Source organism: Heterocephalus glaber, unplaced genomic scaffold (assembly GCF_053883595.1).
Source record: "Heterocephalus glaber isolate CG9 unplaced genomic scaffold, H.glaber_assembly_v1.0 deba00000768, whole genome shotgun sequence".
In the NCBI taxonomy this organism is placed as follows: Eukaryota; Metazoa; Chordata; class Mammalia; order Rodentia; family Bathyergidae; genus Heterocephalus; species Heterocephalus glaber.
Window position 1 is genome coordinate 292,893 of NW_028258162.1, and position 17,168 is coordinate 310,060.

At 50.3% G+C, this 17,168-nt stretch overlaps 1 protein-coding gene across 4 annotated transcripts in view; it reads left to right on the forward strand.

The window, feature by feature from the left end:
• Positions 1-17,168, forward strand: part of Slc6a11 (solute carrier family 6 member 11) — a 109,201-nt gene that overhangs the window by 11,331 nt on the left and 80,702 nt on the right. For all 4 annotated transcript variants that reach the window (XM_087207173.1, XM_021252220.2, XM_004874850.4 and 1 more), the window contains exon 5: positions 16,275-16,407. In XM_087207173.1, the coding sequence (XP_087063299.1) occupies positions 16,275-16,407 (133 nt within the window). The remainder of the gene's footprint in view (positions 1-16,274; positions 16,408-17,168) is intronic.

Genomic DNA, 17,168 nt, shown 5'->3' on the forward strand with positions numbered 1-17,168 from the left:
CAACTTCAGGGTCTCACTACCTTGGTCAGAGGAAAGGCCTTGGCTGTCTGCTACTTCATTCATTTGGCAAATGTCTGCACTTTTGGTGCACACAAGAAAAACACTGTGCATATTCAGGGAGGCAGAGGCAAAAGATGACATTCCAGTCTCTAGAAACAGAAATGAGACAAGTCCATCGATTACCATAAAATCACTAACAAGGCTTTTCTTCCCTGCCCACAACTGACCATGGCCTCAACTTGCCGTGGGCCCCTATCCAAACCACCTCTCATCTTAAGATTTTGTTTTCCATTTCAGGATTACTGGTTAATGAGAAAAGCTTAGGCCCTGGTCTGTGCTGGATTTTGACTCTGGCAAGAGGCCTAGGGGGCAGCTTGTCTTCCTAATGTCAAATTGCAAAATCAGGCCATCCTGGTTTCCCTTAGTAACCCATTATGCATTTATCTAAATACAGTATGTGTGCAGTTTTGAATCTCGAGGCTGCAGCCTTGGGTGAGATTGAGCCCTAGTAAGTATATAATGACTGTTAGGACATCAGATGGATCTTGATTTGTCTTCACTCCTCTTCCCAGGCCTCTGTCTCCCAGGGTTCTGTAGGCAAACCCAGACTCACCATGTATATAATCAAAATCACTTTTTCTCAGCATCAATTCAAGGAACACGCATTGAGCACATATTGTGAGCCTGGCCAGAATTAGGCTCTCTAGGGGTTCACTTCTGTTTTTTATTCAGATTTTCTTTACAAGAAGAGGTTTGTTTTGGTTTTTCTTTTTTTTTTTCCAGTCACATGGACATTTTAATTCATTTTCTTTGGGTGCAAAATTGGGAATCAGAGTTTTTGGGGTGGAACCTGATTCTTTCTGTGAGACTGAGCACCTCCCAGCCTCCCTCCAAGACTTGTCTTCCCCACCAATTGTTATCCCTCCTTGCTGAGCTCCTTCCTGCCCTTTGAATACTCTGGGCTTGACCCGGGGTCTGTTTCTTGAAGAATCCTTACCAGATCCTTGTGTGTGTGTCTCCTTGTTATAACTGACTCTTAGTTCAGCTGTCATTTGGGAATCCTTCTCTGAGCAGCCCACTGGAATCAGCACCAGTCACACGCCACCCATCACTCTGTTTCAAGGTCTACATAATTCTTGTCCAAAATCTTGGTTAACTTGTTGATTTTCACTCTTCCTGCATTGTAATTTAAGCTCCACATGGGCAATGATTGTGTCTGTTTTGTTCCCTGTTGTTTTGCCAGCCCATTCTAGGTGCCCAATGGATATTTGTTGAAATGGATGAATGGAAGAGTGAATGAAAGCATGTTTCCTAATCCCCTGGAGTCCAGTGTTTGTGTCTGTAAATTGCAGATGAGGTAACACCAACCTGAGGGTAATGGTGATGCTAACACCTCCCTCAGGCCCAGCTCTTTGGTAAGGTTTGAAGGCATTAATAGAATAATAATGATTAGCCCTCCCATCTGTGAAATGGGGTTTGTGTTAGGCAGCTGTCCGTCACTGTGTCAAAATACCTGAGATAAACAACTTAAAGGAGGAAAGTTTGACTTTGGCTCACAGTTTCAGAAGTTTCAGTGCATGGTGGCTTTGCCTGTGGCAGCGCAGGACATCATGGCAGGAGCATGTAGTGGAGGAAGCAGAGAGAGAGAGAAGAAGGTAAGATCCCAGTATCCCCTCCGGGCCACACCCTAGTGACCTTATTTCTGCTTACCAGGCCCTGCCTTCTAAAGGTTCCACCACTCCCTGCTGCAGGCTGGTGAGCAAGCCTTTATATAGTATGTGAGACTCTGGGGGTCATTTCGGATCTAACTCATAGCATAAAGCAGCCCTGTTTCCTGCCCTACCAGCCCCTGCAGTGGGCCATGAGATTACAGACCAGCCTTCTGAGGACTTTGATGGGCTACAGTGGGTTGGCACCTGTCACTCGAGCTACTGTGTCCTTTCCCACCCCTGTCTCTGTGGGTGCAGGCTCCTGGCTGGGACAGAGGACCTGAGGCTATATGGCACCAGCCTGTTTATCTGAAGATTTGTGCCTCCACCTGCAGAGTCAGAAGTACCTCCAGACCCTGCCCTAAGTCAAAATTGCACCCTGCATGGCACCATCTACTCTGCTAATTCAAATTACCCCTCACCTCGTCACCCTGCATGGGACTGAGGTGCAGATTTGAAGGTGCAGGTTCTGGAACCCCATTGAGACTGTGCCCTGTCCCCCCTGTTGAGTGCATGCTCTCAGGCAGCATGGGCAGCCTCTTGGGGCATGTGTGTGCTCCCCAAGGACAGAGGTAGTAAGTGGACCTACCTCCTCAGGTTGTCAAGAGCACATTCATACAGCAGCTGGTATATGGCACATGCTCAGTAGATGGTGGCTGTTCTTGTAAGGAGGACTTTATCCAGAGTTTGAGAGTCCCATGGGCTTCAGAGCAGCCCTTGGAGGAGGTCCATCAGCTAGGCTTTGCAGGCCCCTCTCAGCCAACAAGGTGATTTCTCTCAGCATGTTTTCTTTACTTGATTGTTCTCCAACATTGCCTGGGAGTCACTGGGTGCTGGACACCTCATCTACAGCCAGAGAGATGAAGGCAACATGTCCCTCCTCACAGAAGCACACAGTCGGGTAGGGGAAGCTAGAGGCTGAGAAGTGGGGGGGGAGAAGTAGCTTTTGAAATACAGGATACTTGTATGGAGGCAAGATGAGGAAGGCTGGATGCCTGGCCTATGGGCAAAGCTTCATGGAGATGGTGATGCTTAAGGTGGGATTTGAAGGATGAGTAGACGTTCGTGTGGTTGGCTGTGGAGTAAGTGAATGGCGTCCAAGAGGACGGAAGTCACTTGGGCAGGGGCAGAGAATGGAAGTCATACATTGATCTTTGTAGGATTTAGCTGGGGGTAGGAGAGGACTTGGCTGAGGAGGGAGGCAGGGCCCAGAGCATCTGTTCAGTTACAGTGTGGTTATAGTTACCTGCAGTCAGCTGTGGGAGAGAATGTTAACTGGAAAATTCCAGAAATAAACAGTAAGATTTTTTTTTTTTTTTGGCATACTGGGGATTAAACCTAAGACCTCATGTATACTAGGCAAATGCTCTACCACTGAGCTACACTCCTAGACCTTCTCATTTTTTTATTTTGAAACAGACAGGATCTCTCTAAGTTGCACACACTGGCCTTGCACTTGCAATCCTCCTGCCTCAGCCTCTGAGTAGCTGAAATTACAGGTGTGTGACACCACACCCTGCTCAATTCATGTTTTATGTTGCATGCTGTTCTGAGTAGTGAGGTGAAATCTGTGCTGCTGTATATCACCAGAATGTGAAATGTCCCTTTGTCTGATGTACCCGTGCTGTATACGTGACCCACCATGGGTCACTTAGTGGCTGTCTTGCTTTTCAGATCAACTGTGGAAGTATCACGATGCCTGTATTCAAGTGACCCTTATTTAATTTCATAATGGCCCCAAAGTACAAGGTGAGGATGCTGGAAATTCAGACATACAATAAGAAAGAGAAGCAGTAAAGTTGTAAAGCGAAAAGGTGAAAATTCTTGATTTAAGAAGGAAAGAAAAACATCATATGCTCACACTGCCAAGATCTCAGCCAGTCATTGTTAATCTCTTAATGTGCCTAATTATAAAGTGAACGTTTTCAGGAAAAGCATAGTGTACGTAGGACTCAGTGCTATCCAAGATTTCAGGCATCCAAAAGGAACTTGAAACATGTGCCCTGGGGATAGGGGAACTTCCGTCCAAGTCTTCAGCGGGCACCTAACCGAGGCCAGAGAACGGCATGGACAGCACAGAGACTCGCCTTTGTGTATCGGATTGTGCAGACACCGAGGAAGCAGAGAGTATCCCCTGGAGTTGAAAGCAGTGTCTGAAGGACACAGCAGTAGGGTACAGGAATCGAGAGTGCCCAGGGCTCAGGGTGGGGCTCTGTGAGGTGCTGGCTTTGGAGCCAGGACCCCAGAAAGGGTGGCTGGGAGCCAGGGACAGGGTGGGGTAACCCCATGGGGCACAGAAGGACATTTCCGCATCTGGTGGCGGCAGAGGCAGGGCAGGCAGCGATTCTGTAGGACGACCCCAGAGGGCAAGTCCATGGGGTGTCAGCCAGGTCTGGAATGAGGGGCTGTCAGTGGACGTGACAGTGTGGTCCAGGTGTGGGAAGCAAGGGCCTCTGCCTGCGGGGAGGGAGGCTGAGTGGCAGCAGAGTCCCCCATGGTTGGGGGAGACAGGGGGATAAGAATTCAGGCAGTCGATGGTTCATTGTTTTGGGCTGAGCCGAGTACTGGGATGGGTCCCTCTGATGGTTAACACCTCCACAGCCACCGCTTGCTATAAGAAAAGCAGATTATTTCTTTAGTATTGATTTTACAGTACTAGGGATTGAAGCTTGGCTACAGCCTCAGCTCTTCCCCTTTTATTGTTCATTTTGAGATTGGCTCTCACTAAGTTGCTCAGTTGCCCAGGCGGGACTTGAACTTTTGATCCTCCTGCCTCAGCCTCCCAGAGCACTGAGATGACAGGTGTGCGCCACTGGGCTTTTCCCTAATAGAGGTGGACGGCAGGTTCTGGATTTGCCTGGATAGCAGCAGGGGCCAGTTTAGCCAGGACCACGAGCTTTTGGATCACAGATGCTTTGACCTTAGGATCTCACTTCTGAAAGTTTATCCTGGGGTGGGACTGCAGTAGAACATGTAGCCTGAGCATGCCCAAAGCAGCACAGTTTTTGATAATAAAAAGAGACAGGAGAAACATGCAAAACATTCCTTAATACGATCGTGTTCTTCAACATGTAAATTATGCAGCAACCACACAAAAGAATGAGGCAGAAAATGCGTTGCTATGGAAGAGATTTCTAAAACTGAAGGCAAAAAGGTGAGATGTAAAAATGTTGTGTGCAGGCTGAATGTTCCTTATCTGAAATGCTTGGGATCAGAAGTGTCACAGAGTTTTTTGATTTTGCACTATTTGCATATCCGTGAGATCTTGGGGATGGAACCCAAGTTGAAACATAAAATTCATTTCTATTTCCTGCCTGTATGCCTTACACACAGAGCCTCCAAGTAACTTTATACAGTACTTTTCCTGCATGCCGGTCCCGGGTGACTCTCACAGGAAGTTGTGTGGAGCTCTCCACCTGTGGTGTCCTGTTGGTGCTCCAAAAGCTTGGGGTTTTGGATTGCAAAAATAGCAAACGTTGTTGCAAGCAATCTCCTTCCCCTTCCCCACCCAACCCTCTCCCCTCGCCTCCCTAAGAGATCACTGTTCATAGTCCAGCCTCTTCCTGCCCTCGGGTGGAATATCGAGCTTCTTCCTTTCCTGTCTGTGCCGTTAAGCACGAAAGTTTCCAGGCTCCACAATTTAATTCCCTTCTTGCACTGACTCCTTTTCGTAGATATGAGTTGTTTCCCAGCTGACCCTTGATTTCCTTGTTGCGAAAGTGATTTGTCTTTTTTTTTTTTTTGGTAAAAATACAGGAAATATGTTAAAGAAAAAGAAGGAAAAGCAACACCCAGTAGGATTTTGGTTACACTTCCCCCATTCCCACTTAATTTTTTCCTTGCTAGTGGCCATCCTGGAAGCCCAAACCAAGCCTTTCATTCACCACAGGAGGTCACAGGAAGCTCTTCTACCCGACAAACTTTAAGGGGCTGAGCTCCTTCTACCCTCACAGGAAACTGTCTGGCTGGAGTTATCAACATCAAGGGTATCCCCCAGCCCAGATCCCCTGCCTCAGGAAAGACCAGTTAAGGCTTCTGGGGATGCTGCAGCCTGAACACCCCACTGAGAGCCCCAGCTGAGGGGTGGTTCTGCTTGTCCTTGTCCCTACCACGGTTTAAACTTACGTGGCGTAGTGTGGGGACCAAGGGACTTGGGCCTGGGGCCAGATGGCAAGAATTTTCACTTCTTAACCTTGTGCTTGTGACTTACATCCCTGTCACCTACAAAATGGGAATAATCATTATCGTAGATGTAGCAAGCAGTGGTAGTAACTGGGCTTAGTAAGTACTATACAGGATAGCTGTGATCTACCCTTATTGAGCATTCTGATTCATTGAAGTAAAAATAATTGTCTATAGAATCAGCTAGGTGGAGAGTGGCCTTTTTTTTTTTCATTACAGAGAATTGGACCCAGAGCTTTTGCACTGAGCTGTGTCCTCATCCCTTTTTTATTATTATATTATGGTGATAGGCAGTGTAGTCCTTTCTCAGCACTACCTACTGCTCCTGGTAGGGCCTGAGATGTGTGCTGAGCTGGGATGATGTGAGGTGTATTCAGTGCAGGCTTTCCCAGGGCATCCATCCATCAGCTGTGACCCCTGGTCAGCAAGCAGGCCGGATGTCGTGAGCTGTGCACAGAGTGACGCTTTGGGCACCATCAGCTCCTCCTTGCCCATCGCTCCACCCCTAGGACCCTCCCACAGTTTCCCTTTGCAGCTCAGGTGGATGGGGTGACACTCAGAAGGCACAGTGGAGGTGGCTGCTACCACCTCCTGTGCTTGTCCTGACCGTCCAGCCATGGCACCCAGCAGCCCCAGCCAGCCCTGCGCAGAACTCTGAGGGACAGGTGAGGCCAAGGGAGTGGGTCTCTGTCTGAGCTTTTGGCTGCCGCTCAGTGCAGAGCTGCCGTAGCTGAGGATGGGGACAGGGTGGCTTGGCAGCATTTCTTGTTGCCTGAGTCTTGTTACAGAGGAATCCAAAGTCCTGGGACCTCAGCCTGAGGTAGGCAAGGCCATTTTTGCTGCATGGCATCCACGTTCCACAGGTGACAGTGGGTTGCATTGTGAGCCTGTGGCAGGTTGCAGGAGCTGCTCAGCCTGCTCCGTGTACCTTGCCCCTCACCTGCTGACCCTCTCTCTGTCCAGTGTTCCCAAGCAGGCACAGATATTGGGGGCCTCTCCCCATGTTTCTGCTGCTTGAGCCATCCACTCACTCCTGACCTCCCCACAGAGAAATAAAACCAATATTGAACTTCAGTATGGCAGACTGAGACTCAAGGCCCAGTTCTGTTATCCGCTGATTTTGTGACTGTGGCAAGGCGAATATCTAAGTGGAGCCTGAGTTACCTCTGCACAGTGTTTGTGAAAGAAAGTAACACACGAAAGTGCCCAATGCTGTGTCCCAAAGTGTGAGTTCTGCAGAATGTTAGGGAATGTGACAGTTTCCCCTCATCCTCAGGGGATGCATTCTAAGACACCCCAGCCCACCACATGGATGGCTGAAATTGCAGATAGTACCAAACCTTATGTATACCATGTTTCTTCCTGTAAGCACACATCTATGATAAATTTATAACAATTTACAGTAAGAGATTAATAACTAATAATAAAATAGAACAAGCATAACAATATACTGTAATAAAATTGCCAGCACCACTGCTCTTGTGGTTTGTGACCATTATTAAGTAAACTAAGGGTTATTAGGGTGCAAGCTTGGAGATAATGGGACAGAGGATTTGATAACTGAGATGACAGGTAGATGACAGCCAGCCAGGTAGCAACGTATATACTGTGGATATGCTCAAGAAGGGATGATTTATGTTCCAGGCAGGATGAAACAGGCTAGTGTAAGATTTCATCACATTATTCAGAGCAGCATGCATCTTAAAACTTATGACTTGTCTATTTCTAGAACTTTCCAGTTAATATTTTTGGACTCTGGTTGCCCATAGGTGGTTGAAATCTCAGATAATGGATTACTGCATTGATTTGGAAAAGCAGAAACACGCTGTGAGGGCAGTTTCTTCTTAACAACTCTTCTTTAAAATTTCCTGGCACTGGAGAGTAAACTCATTGGTCTTCACACTGCACTACATCTCTAATCCTTTTTATCTTTTATTTTGAGACAAGGTCTTACTAGTTTGCCCAGCCTGGTCATGAGCTCATGATCCCCCTGCCTCTGTCTCCAGAGTACCTAGGATTACAGGTGTGCATCACCACATTTGGCTTAACAACTTTTCGATAGGTTTATTGGGATATAATTTATATACCATAACATGCACTCCTTTTAAGTGTACAGTTGGATCATTTTGAATAAATTTACCAAGGGGATGCCGCCACAATTCTGGTTTAGAATATTTCTGTCTTCTGAATAAGCTCCCTCATGCCCATTTACAGTTCCTGTCCATTCTTACCTCCAAGCAGCCACTCATCTGCTTCCTGTGCTTTTGATTCGCCTACCCTAGATAGTATTTGTGAGTGGAACCTATAGTTTGTGTTCTTTTGGGACTGGCTGCTTTCACGTACCATAACACTTGAAAGGTTCATCCATGAAACCGATAGCATGAATCAGTCCAGGTTGAGCAACCCTTATTTCTGATGCTTGAGACCGGAGCGTTCTGGATTTAGGATTTTAGAATATTTCTATTACATAATGAGATATCTTGGGTATAGAACTCAAGCCTAAACATGACTTTCATTGATGTTTTATGTACACCTTGCTCAGACTGTATTTTGTACAGTACTCTCAGCACCTGTTGTTCCTGCTGACATGTCATGTCACATAAGGTCAGGTATGGGGTTTTCCACTAGCGGTGTCATGCCAACATACAAAATCACTTCAGATTTTGGAGCATTTTGGATTAACAATGCCCAACCTGTCTTTCATGGCTTAATAAAATTCTATTATGTGGACATACCACATAATTTATCATCAGTTGATGGGAATTGGGGTGGTTTCCACTTTGAACTGTTAGGAATAATGCTCTTACAAACATTTATGTACAGATTTTGATTTGAACATATGCTTTCTGTTTTCTTGGGTATGTACTTAGGAATAGAATTGCTGGTTTTGTGTGTAACTTTTTGATTTTGGGTTTTTTTTTTGTTTTTTGTGGGGGTTTTTTGTACTGGGGATCGAACTCAGGTCCCTGCGCTTGCACAGCAGTAGGTGAAACCACTGAGCTAAATCCCCGGCCCTGGGTGTAACTTCTTACAGAAGTAACAAACTATTTTCTGAAGTGGCTAAACTGTTCTATGTTTCCACCAGCAATATTTGTGGGTCCATTTCTGCACATTCTCACCAATACCTGTTACTGCCTGCCTTTTGAATTGTAGCCATTCTAGTGGGTGTGAAGTGGTAACTCTTCATGATTTTAATCTGCATCCCAGTAAGGACCATTTCTACATAGATTTAGAAAACACCAGCTGTAAAGGTGCCAATTTCAGAACTTCTCAGAGAGGCTTTGTGTTTGAATAAATATTGAGAATCCCTTAGGAAGCCCAAATATGCAGTGTTTTCTCAAATGAGGTCCTGAGAATACAGGGTGTCTGGAAGGATTAGTGTTCTTAGGGGTCAGCAAATGACTGGCCAAATCCCATCCATGGCCCATTTATGTCAATGAAATTTTATTGCAAAAAACCAATACCCATTAATTTATAAATTTCCTGTGGCCGCTTTCAGCCTGTGGGGCCAGAGAGGCACAGTTGAGATGCAAAGCCAAAAGTACCCATCTGCCGTCTGGCCTGGGAGGAACTGGTGCACAGTGAGCTGTCCACTCACCCTGCAGATGGCAGGGGACCAAGGAGTATCTCTTGGTGAGGCTCCTGTTGCTGTGGGATGGAGAGAGTTTTGATGGCCAGGGAGGATTGGGAAGGACCTTCTTTCAGACGGACAGCAGGGGCAAATGGTAGCAGCTGAGGAAGTGGGGGACTGTGGGGACTTAGAGGGCTGAAGAGGGGGATTTCTGCAGAGATAGAAATTGGAGAGATCGATTCAGACCCCTCAGGCCCACTGGATCCCTGAATGTGCTCTTTGGTTCTTGGTGAGGTCCTGGCACCGTTCACAGTGACACAGTTCTGGCCCATCTTCCCCTAGATGTGATGGTCTGGGCTCTGGCTCTGCCCTTTTGCCTGTGCCCCTGGACAGTCACTTCCCAGAGTCCCCGTCTCCCACTCTGTATGATAGGAAACATAGTTTTCCCTCCCCTCAGAAGCTGCTGGGAGGAGGTAGAGATTCTTCCCTTGGCGGTGTGGTCCTTGTGGCAGATGGAGAGCTGCAAGGTCCCTGCCCTTGTTATCTTTACACCCCAACCAGATCAGGAGCTGCTTGAGGGCTGAGCCGCTGTGGCTGGGCCCCTTTGGGTGCTCAGTAGAGAGTCAACACGCAGTAGATGTCCATGAAGTGAATGAATGTGTGATGCAGAGGCCTGAAATTCCAGCTGAGAAGGGGGCTCGCCCTCCCTCCCAGAGTGGCTTAGGGGCCTCTGCTGTGGACCCACGGGAGAATTACAGGGACTCACTGTTTTCTTCCCAGAACAGCACAAGCAGGATCCCTGAGGCCAGTGGCAACCTGGGTTCCCTTGTTGGGCAGGGAAAGCACACTTGTTTTGGTGATGGGCCTTTTTGTGTTGGTGTGTTGGTTGCTTGGGGAGACCAAGCAGGGCTATTTATAGCTCAGTCCCTCCACGCCAGCTCTTAGGGTGGCCTCCATGTCCCTGGCAGCACTCTCCTCCATGGCAGGTTGAAAAAAGGTGATCTGTTCACCAGCTCCGTGCAGGACATAAAGATGAAGGCTTCCGGCTGCCCGCTGGGAGCCTTTCCCGAGTGGCCTCTCCCAGGCTCCGCACTGGAGCTGCCAGAGCTCCACTGTTCCTCGGTATGGGCGGCTGCTTTCTTCTCGCCTGTGCCTCTGTGCATGGGACCCGCGGAGAGCCACTTCCCCTATACCGACAGAGACAGGAGGCCCGAGAGCCTCCCTACATGAGTTTCCAGGAGGGCCTCAGAACCACACAGTTCCAGATTACAACTTGGGCAAGTGAGCAAGTCACGCTACCTCGCTGGGCCTCGGTTTCCCCCATAACCTGAGGTGGCTAAACAGTTGGCCCCCCCCCCGTGTCCACGGGTTCTGAATTCACAGGTTGTGAATCCTAAGATTCAACCAGTGTGGATTGAAAATATTTAGAAAAGATGGTGTCATGTTGAACTATGCACAGTTTCTTCCTTCTCTTGGTTCCCCAAGCCATACAGCTCAGCAGCCACTTGCACAGCATGCACGTGGCTTTGGCCATCATAGCTGGGAGAGAGGTGACGTAAAGGCTGTGGCAGGGTTGGGGGTGGAGGCTCTATCCAGACACCTTGCCGTGCTATATGTGGGATGTGTGCAGCGCTTAGGTTGGCATCCTCCAGGGTGCAGCAGCCAGTGCCCCCAGGGTGTCCAGAGATGCACGACCGGGCTACTTGCAGGCAGCGTCACTTGTGGTGCAGAGTGAGGGAAGGTGCTCGAGGCTGCCCCTGGCACCTGCCACCGCAGCTCCCTGTCTCTTACTAAGGAAGCACACAGTGTGGTTTGGGGCTCACCCTGTCCCTGCCAGGGACCTCTGCTCCTCTGAGCCTCCCCTGTGGGTTCTTTCCCTGCTGTCTCCAGCCGGCACCCCCTTTCCTCCTCGCTCACCCCTGTTTCCTCTCAAATCTGGGGCTTCTCCCTCACTCTTGGCCCTCCCCATGAAAACACAGGTAAGTGGACAGTCCTTGTGCCCACGGTCCTCTTAGCTGCCAGCTTCGCACCCGCCAGAACTGAACGCCCTTAACAGCCACCTCCCTTGGGGTCCTGCACCCCTGCTGCTCACCCAGGCTACTCTACCCAAGAAGCATCTCTCCTGGCCTCACCTGTGCTCCTCTCTCACCAGCCATGCCCCCCAGAGACTCCCTCTCCCTTTGCCTTTGGAGCACCTGCCTCTCTGTCCTTCCTGCTCTGCCTCCTCCTTAGCCCCTCCCTTCTCCCTGCCCCTGAGATGCTGGGGTCCTGGGGGCTCAGGTGCAGGCCCTGTTTCTGCCCCTTCTCCCACACTCCCAGAATGGTGTGGAGGCCAGGGCTCAGGTGGGAAGCTCTTTCTTGCCTCCCTTCTGAGCTTTGCAGCTACCTGGCCATGCGACCTGCACCTGAAAATCATCTGTCCTAAAGAACGAACAAGTGGCCATTCGTCACTTTCTCTTCTACCCCTCATCACTTCACTCTGCCCAGCTAAAGACCCGCTGTCCTCGTCTGTCCAGATGTCCACGGTGTGACCTAGGTGTCAGCCCAGCCCTCTTCTTCCCTGCCACCCACTGCCCCAAGCAGTCGCCTCCCCCTCTGCTGCCCTTAAGCCCATCCACCTCTCTCTATCACCGTTGTCCTTCCTGGGTCCTCTCCATTTATTGCCAGCAAAATCCTGTGCACCCAGCAGACACCCTGCCCCATTCCACTTTTACCATCCATTCTTCCTGCTGCAGCCGAATAGTTTCCTGACACAGATCTGATGGGGTCTGGTCACCCTCAGCCCGGCCCACCCCCACCTCCTCACCCCAGCTCTGCTGCTCTGACTAGTTGTTGTGCCTTACTCTTCTCTGCCTCCTGAGCTCTCTCTGCAGCCTCCCAGCTTTGGCCTCTGGAGGCATTCCTGCCCAAATGACCCCCATCTTCTTTGCTCATGTCCCTTCTCCCTTTAGGACTCCCTACCTCCCACATTCTGGTGTGGCCATGGACCCCAGGAGCGCCTGCTATGCCTCAGGCTTCCCCACCTCTCTGCTCCACGCTCTGCTCTGTCTACCTTTCCCAGGGCACGGCCAACTCCTTATGGATCCCCAGGGTTGGCACAGTGCTCACCCTATAGGTGGCACTTCAGTATGTCTCGTGACTAAATCAGTACATGCACAGTGATGGGTGTTATACCCTCCTTGTACCTGCTATGAAAAGCTATGAAAGAGGGCTTCAGGCTGTGTATTCATTGCAGCCTTATTTTGCAAAGAAGAAAAGAGAGCAGTGGGTACTTCGGGCGTTATGGAGGAACCTGGGAGCTGTGGGTCAGGCTGAGAAACCAGCTGCTAAGACCCTCTTCTCTAGAAACCCAAGGTCCGATCCTAGTGAAAGTCAGTGTCAGTAAATCCCTCCTCCGTACCTTTCAGGTCCCTCTTCTCCTTCTGGGAATGCGATTGGTCATTGGAGCAAGAGGGCACCCCAGTGGGCTGCTAGGCTCCAATCCAGGGTCTGGATTGCTATGCCTTTGGGGAGCTTCTTGATCCCATCTGCACCTCACTTTCCACATCCTTGACATGGTAATAATAATTGTACCAGCCTCAAGGATTATGGGCCAGATGCAGTCAAGCTTAGATGGCCACCAAAGGGAGACATCATATTCCCATGTACACAAGAGGAAACAGATCCAGCCAGGTGATGGCACCCACCCAACGCGAAGCTGCTGGCAAGGAGAGCTGGGATTGGAGCCCAGTGCATCTCTGTCTGTCCCAGAGGCTGAGAACTACAACTCTGAGCCCTGGGCTCAAATCTGCAGGAATATGCAGAATATGCTACTATGGCATGAAAAGGGTGCATCATGAAGAATGCACATAGTAGGTTTATTGGCACATAGTGGGTGCCCATAAATATGACCCACACACATGGATCCCCCTGTAGAGCACCAGCTAGTGTTCAGCTTCTCCCGCTCCCTGAATGATGTTGGGAGGTCCTTTCCTGGGTCCTTGCTGGCCAGTGTGTGGGCAGCAGACTTCCTTATTCAGACCTGTCACTCAGGGTCACTCAGGAAGCTTTTCCCAGGAAGACCTGGGCCTTCCCGAGTCTCCGGAGTGGCGGGCCCCAGTCCCCACATTCTCAAAGGCTGTCCTGGCGTTTTCAAAACCACGCCACAGCCAGTGGGCTGAGAAACCAGCTTCTAAGACCCTCTTCTGTAGAAACCCAAGGTCCGAGGCTAGTGAAAATCAGTGTCAGTAAATCCCTCCTCCATACCTTTCAGGTACGGCTTCTCCTTCTGAGAGTGAGATTGGTCATTGGAGCAAGAGGTCACCCTAGCAGGCTGCCCAGCCCCAGAGATCATGGCATCCGGAATGTGAGGAAGATGGGAAGGAGCCAGCTTGCTGGGGGTGGGGGGAGCTGTCTGTTTCTTCCCCCTGAGTCCCCCAAGCAGTTTCAGCTTTCAGGGCCCTGGTTCAGAGGACAGCCACATCAACTAGAAGGCATGCGTGTGTTTGTGTGTGTGTGCACCCCTGCTAGCTGGGACCCTGTGTTTGATGTGTTTCTTTCATGATAAGCTCAAGTCTGGGTTGAGCAGGCTCAGGGCACACCCAGGTTATTTCTGTCTATAGCAACCGGCTTATTTCCTGCTCTGGATTATCCCCCCTCACTCATCATTTGACGGGTTGTCACTGGGGATGTGTTGGGTGGCAACTCGTAAGGCAGTAGGTATATGTCACCCATGAGATCCTAGTCTGTGAACAGCAGAGTCAATGGGCACCTGAAATTCCCTGCAGGACTGAGGGTGACTGTACTTCTGGGGAGAAAGTCATCCATGCAGTCACTGCTCAAAGGATCCATGCATTGTGACCAAGAGACAAACTATTGCTTTCCACTACTGCGATCATTGGGGACATTCATTACTGCATCATAACCTGGCCTTTCCTGACTGCTACGGGGGCCTGGAAAAGCTTCCTGGAATGAGTGATATGTGAACCCTTGGAGGATGAGTGGAACTGAGCCAGGAGAAGGAGGAAGTGAAGACATCCTCCCCACATTCCCTCCAAGAAAGAAAAATAAATATTAAAAGTGACTCAGGTGGCATTTGTACTCATTCCTTGGAGGCCAGGAAATCGACGTCTGTGGTACTCAGACTTTTCTGTGCATGAGAAATCCTTGGAGGGACGTGGCAGAATGCAGCTAACTGGGGTGTTTCTGCACAGATTGGGGTTCACTGGGGCTCGGGAATGTTTGTGCTTCTGGCAGGCACCCCCAGGATCCTACTCTGGGTTACACTACTCTGTTACAATAAAAGCTGTAACAGATTTTCCTAAAGGTGTCCTTTAATAAGTCCTAAGGTTTGAAAACAAATTAAAATGGAGACTAAGACTAAGACACAAATCAAGTAATGGTCATTGTGACCAAGTGGCTGCCCTCTTTCCTCTCACATCGCTGAGCCCTCTTTTCTGTCCCCCTTACCCAAGAAGAGGGTGAGAGCCACGTCAGCCTTCATCTTCTGTCCTTGCCATCCAACCTAGTGCCTGGCGCGTAGTGGGTGCTGCTCCCCCTTCTGGCTCTGAGTCCCAGCAGCTCCATGGTTGCACAGAGTCTGATTTTCTTTGGGGGCCTGCTTGATTTCTCCAGCGGGAGTCTGGGGCCAGAGGGAGCCTGCTGACCAGTGCTAATTGGTGTCGTTGAGTAATTAATGCAGAGTCAGGCCCAAGTGGATTCCCAGGGAGACAGACGCTGAGGGTGGCTGTCATGCTTGGTGGGGTGGGAGCTCCTTTCCCAGAGGAGGCTCTCGGAGTGCCGGGGCAACTGGCACGAGCCGAGGTGGGGGTGCTTTGGCAGTCCAGAGGGGCTCACTGAGCAAGTTTGCAGGAGTTTGTGTTGGTGCCACGGTTCTGCACAGTATGGAGCATGGTGAGCTTGACTTTAAAGAAAAGAAGCCCCAGCATGGGCTCTGGGAGCCAGGCCCACATTGGCCATGCGGAACCGACGGGCCTGCAGAAAGGCTGTGCCTCCCAGTATTGGCCCTGCTGGCCTCTGCCCCGTGGTGTGACAACCAAGGGTCCCGTGCACCTCCACTGATCACCCTTCTTGCTGTTCCTTTTGGCCGCCTGTGCCCCGGCTTGCTGTGTTCCAAGTGCACCATGCTCCATCTCCCTCAACCTGGAATAATCTCTGCTCCCTTCCTCTCTTGGCTCAGTCTGCTCATCCTTCAAAGCGTGGCCCACATGTTTCTGCTTCCAGAAAGCTTTCGTGGACACCCTGTAGCAGTCAGGATGGGTTAGGTTATGCCACAGTAACAGGTACCCCATCAATCTCGGTAGCTTGGAACAACAAAGTTTATTTCTTGCTTATACTCCATCCCTGAGTGGGGCAGAGGAGGCTCATGTTGACACCAGCCTCTGTTGTGACAATGGAGCTGGGGAAAGGGCAGCAAGGGAGCAGGTGACCCTGCTCTGGAAGCTTCTGTCTGAAATGACATTTGTCCCATTGTTGGCCAAACAGTGGCCAAAGCAAGTCCTGTGTCCAGTGTGAGCTCAGCAGGGATGGGACAGCGAGCACCCCCTTGGGCACTTGGAATGTTTACAGATCTCACTGCAGCATCCCAGGTACCACGGGCAGGTGTTTCTGGCCTTCCCTGAGCCCTGTGCGTTACGTCTCTGCCCTATCTCTCTCACCTCCCCCTCAGAGAGTGGATCCACGGGGGCAGGGTGGTGGTGCTTTTCCCCTTGGGGGCCCCAGGTTTGGCTCAGAGAAGGCGCTTGGCAAATGTGGGGGATGGGCAATTGGTGGGTGGCCATCGCCAGCCTATGACTCTCCACCCTCTTCTGCAGGCGCCACGTGCTGGCCATCTCCGACGGGATCGAGCACATTGGGAGCCTCCGCTGGGAGCTGGCCTTGTGTCTCCTGGCAGCCTGGACCATCTGCTACTTCTGCATCTGGAAGGGCACCAAGTCAACAGGAAAGGTGAGAGGTTGATCTTGGAGCAACTATGCAGGAGCAGGAGAAGCATGATTGATTGTTCTGTGCTGGCTCAGGTGACTAGAGAGTGCCTAGCAGCTGTGTTGTGAAGGCTGGCTCAGAAGTTGGCAGGTAGGATGAGCACTGGGCAGAGAGTCCACTCAGGAGCCCAGAGTTAAGTGCAGCATGTATTCGTTACATGCCTTAGGGCTGTTCCGCTTTATCTGCTGAGCCTCAGTTTGCTTACCAGTGAAAAGACAAAGATTTACCCTGTCTGCCTCATAAAGTGCATTGGAAACTTAGCAGCGCCAAAGGACTGCGGTGATCCTTGGGTCAGTGAACTGTGTGCTGGGTGGGGAACACCGGCCGTCTCTCCTGGAAGGTCCCAGATCCCAGAACACCCTTCTCCCCCTCTCGCAGTCTGTGGAGGGGAGAGCAACCACCTCTGCCTCACAGCCTCCCTGGACTCCAGAGCCTCCACCTGGCCAGGCTGGACGCATGAGAGAAGGCAGCCAGCTCATGGCTTTCACTCACAGGCTTTGGGCCCGAACCTGAGACTGGGCCCCGGGACAACTGGGAAACACAGGGACTTTGGTGGTGGGCGTGTCATGTGCCTCGAGGATCAACACAGAGTTAGAAATGTGAAGCTCATGGTCAGGTCCAGCTCACTTATGAGTTTTACTTTAAAAAAGGGAGTGAGGGTCAGGGAGAGTTAATTGCCAACATGTAGAAATCAGGGTATTTGACCTGGAGAGTAGAAATCTGAT